The 1,810-nt window shown below is 50.2% G+C and overlaps 1 protein-coding gene across 1 annotated transcript in view; it reads right to left on the bottom strand.

The window, feature by feature from the left end:
- The window catches only part of LAMC2 (laminin subunit gamma 2), a 56,964-nt gene that overhangs the window by 5,299 nt on the left and 49,855 nt on the right, over positions 1 to 1,810 (bottom strand). Inside the window, exon 20 of the mRNA XM_077763242.1 lies at positions 1,380 to 1,579. Within this exon, the coding sequence (XP_077619368.1) occupies positions 1,380 to 1,579 (200 nt within the window). The remainder of the gene's footprint in view (positions 1 to 1,379; positions 1,580 to 1,810) is intronic.

Below are 1,810 nucleotides of genomic sequence, written 5' to 3'. Positions count from 1 at the left end.
GGGGGGGGGGGGGGAGGGGAGGGGGGAGATGGGCATGGAGGAGGGCACTTGTGGGGAGGAGCACCGGGTGTTATATGGAAACCAACTTGACAATAAACTATTAAAAAAAAAAAAAGAGTATGTGGAGCTTAGACACAGAGAGATAAGGGATCTAGAACTCCAGAATTTCATAAGCTTGAATCAGACATCGATGATAGTTGTTACGGAGTTGAACTGTGTCCTCCAGAAAGATATGTGGGTGTCATGACCCCCAGTATCTCAGAATGTGACCTGATTTGGAAATAGGGTTGTCATAGATTCAATGCCTTAAGATAAGGTTATACTGGAGCACAGCGGGCCCCTAGTTCAACCTGACCGATGTCCTTATCAGGGTCAGAGACACCCAGGGAAAAAACCCCATGTGATGATAGAGGCAGAGATTACAGTGACGCCACTGCAAACCAAGGAATGCTGAGGGTCGACGGCCACCACCGGAAGCTAGGAAGAGGCAAGGGGGGCTGCTACCCAGGGTCTCAGAGGGAATGTGGCTCTGTGGGCATGCTCATTTCTGACTTCTAGCCTCCAGAACGGGGAGACAATAAATTCCAGTCCTTTTAAGCCATCTAGTCTGTGGTGCTTCGTATAGCAGCTCTAGGAAACCATTACAATAGTTACATATATCTATCTTGGACGGCTCTCCTCAGGGCATTGTCCAAAAAGCAAATGAAGGTTCCCGCTCTCAATCAATGACAGCCTTGGGAATCAATCAACAAAAGGGGCGGCTGTGGGGGAATAGGTTCTATTTACACAAATGGGTTAGAAAAAAGCTGAGGGCGGAAAGCCGCCACCACGGGGGTGAAAACGCCCGAGGTTAGCCAGCGAGATAGTGTAATGAGTAACTTGTTACAGCACTTGCAGGAAATTACCTTCCATCTGACGCCAATATACTGATGTACCTCGATCACAAACACCACTTGCCCCCCAGACCCTGCGCTTCTTACACACGCAAGTCGATGATTACTGCCTGATTGTTTTCTCCACATTCACGTGTGGAAGAGCTTGTTTTCTTCATGTTCACCACGTGGGTAATATCTTGTGAGCTCAATAAATACGGAGACACAAGCTCTGTTCGGGCTTCCGGTCTCCTCCCAGACCTTAGCTTCTCTCATGGTCGATTCTGCATTTGCTCTCTCACTGAGTAAGCTAGAACGCCACACTCCTAGTCTGTGACAGGTGGCTCCGGGTGTGACGTGGATCCGGGGCTGCCCTGGGCCCCAACAGGACTCTGAGTTGTAGGGATCAAAATGAGCCTGCTGCTCTCTCTACTCGCTCGCTCTCTTCCCACACCCCCCTTGCGTTTGCAGCTGCTCACGCCAGCCTGCACTTGGGTTTCTGCTTACCTGTTCGATCTTGCCCGTGATTTCCAGGGCCTCCCCAGCTGCGGTCTTTGCCCTCTGGGCATCGGCAGCAGCACCGCCCAAGGCCGCCTCTGCCTGCTTGGTCTTGTCGCTGGCACCGGCCACCCTCTGGCTTATGTACGAGAGTCTCTTCATGGCCTCCTCGGCCTCTGCTTTTCTGTCTTCAACCTGCAAGTCAAACTCTGAAATGAAGAGGAGAAAATAATGGCCGTGAAGTTAAAGTTGACTTATAAAGCTTACAAAGGAAGACGAATGGGGCTAAAGTTCTTATGAAAAATTCTAGGAGGAGTGTTCTTACTGCCTCGGGGCAAAAGTAGGGGAAGTTGTGGCTGTTAGTGGTCTTCTTATCCAGCAGAAAGTACCTTAAAGGAGGCATTGAGAGGGCCAGAATTAACTCCTTTGTCAGAGAAACT

The sequence above is a fragment of the Crocuta crocuta genome, unplaced genomic scaffold (assembly GCF_008692635.1).
Source record: "Crocuta crocuta isolate KB4526 unplaced genomic scaffold, BGI_CrCroc_1.0 scaffold3, whole genome shotgun sequence".
Classification (NCBI taxonomy): Eukaryota; Metazoa; Chordata; class Mammalia; order Carnivora; family Hyaenidae; genus Crocuta; species Crocuta crocuta.
The sequence above is the reverse complement of the archived record's forward strand: the minus strand, read 5'-3'. Positions and strand labels throughout refer to the sequence as shown.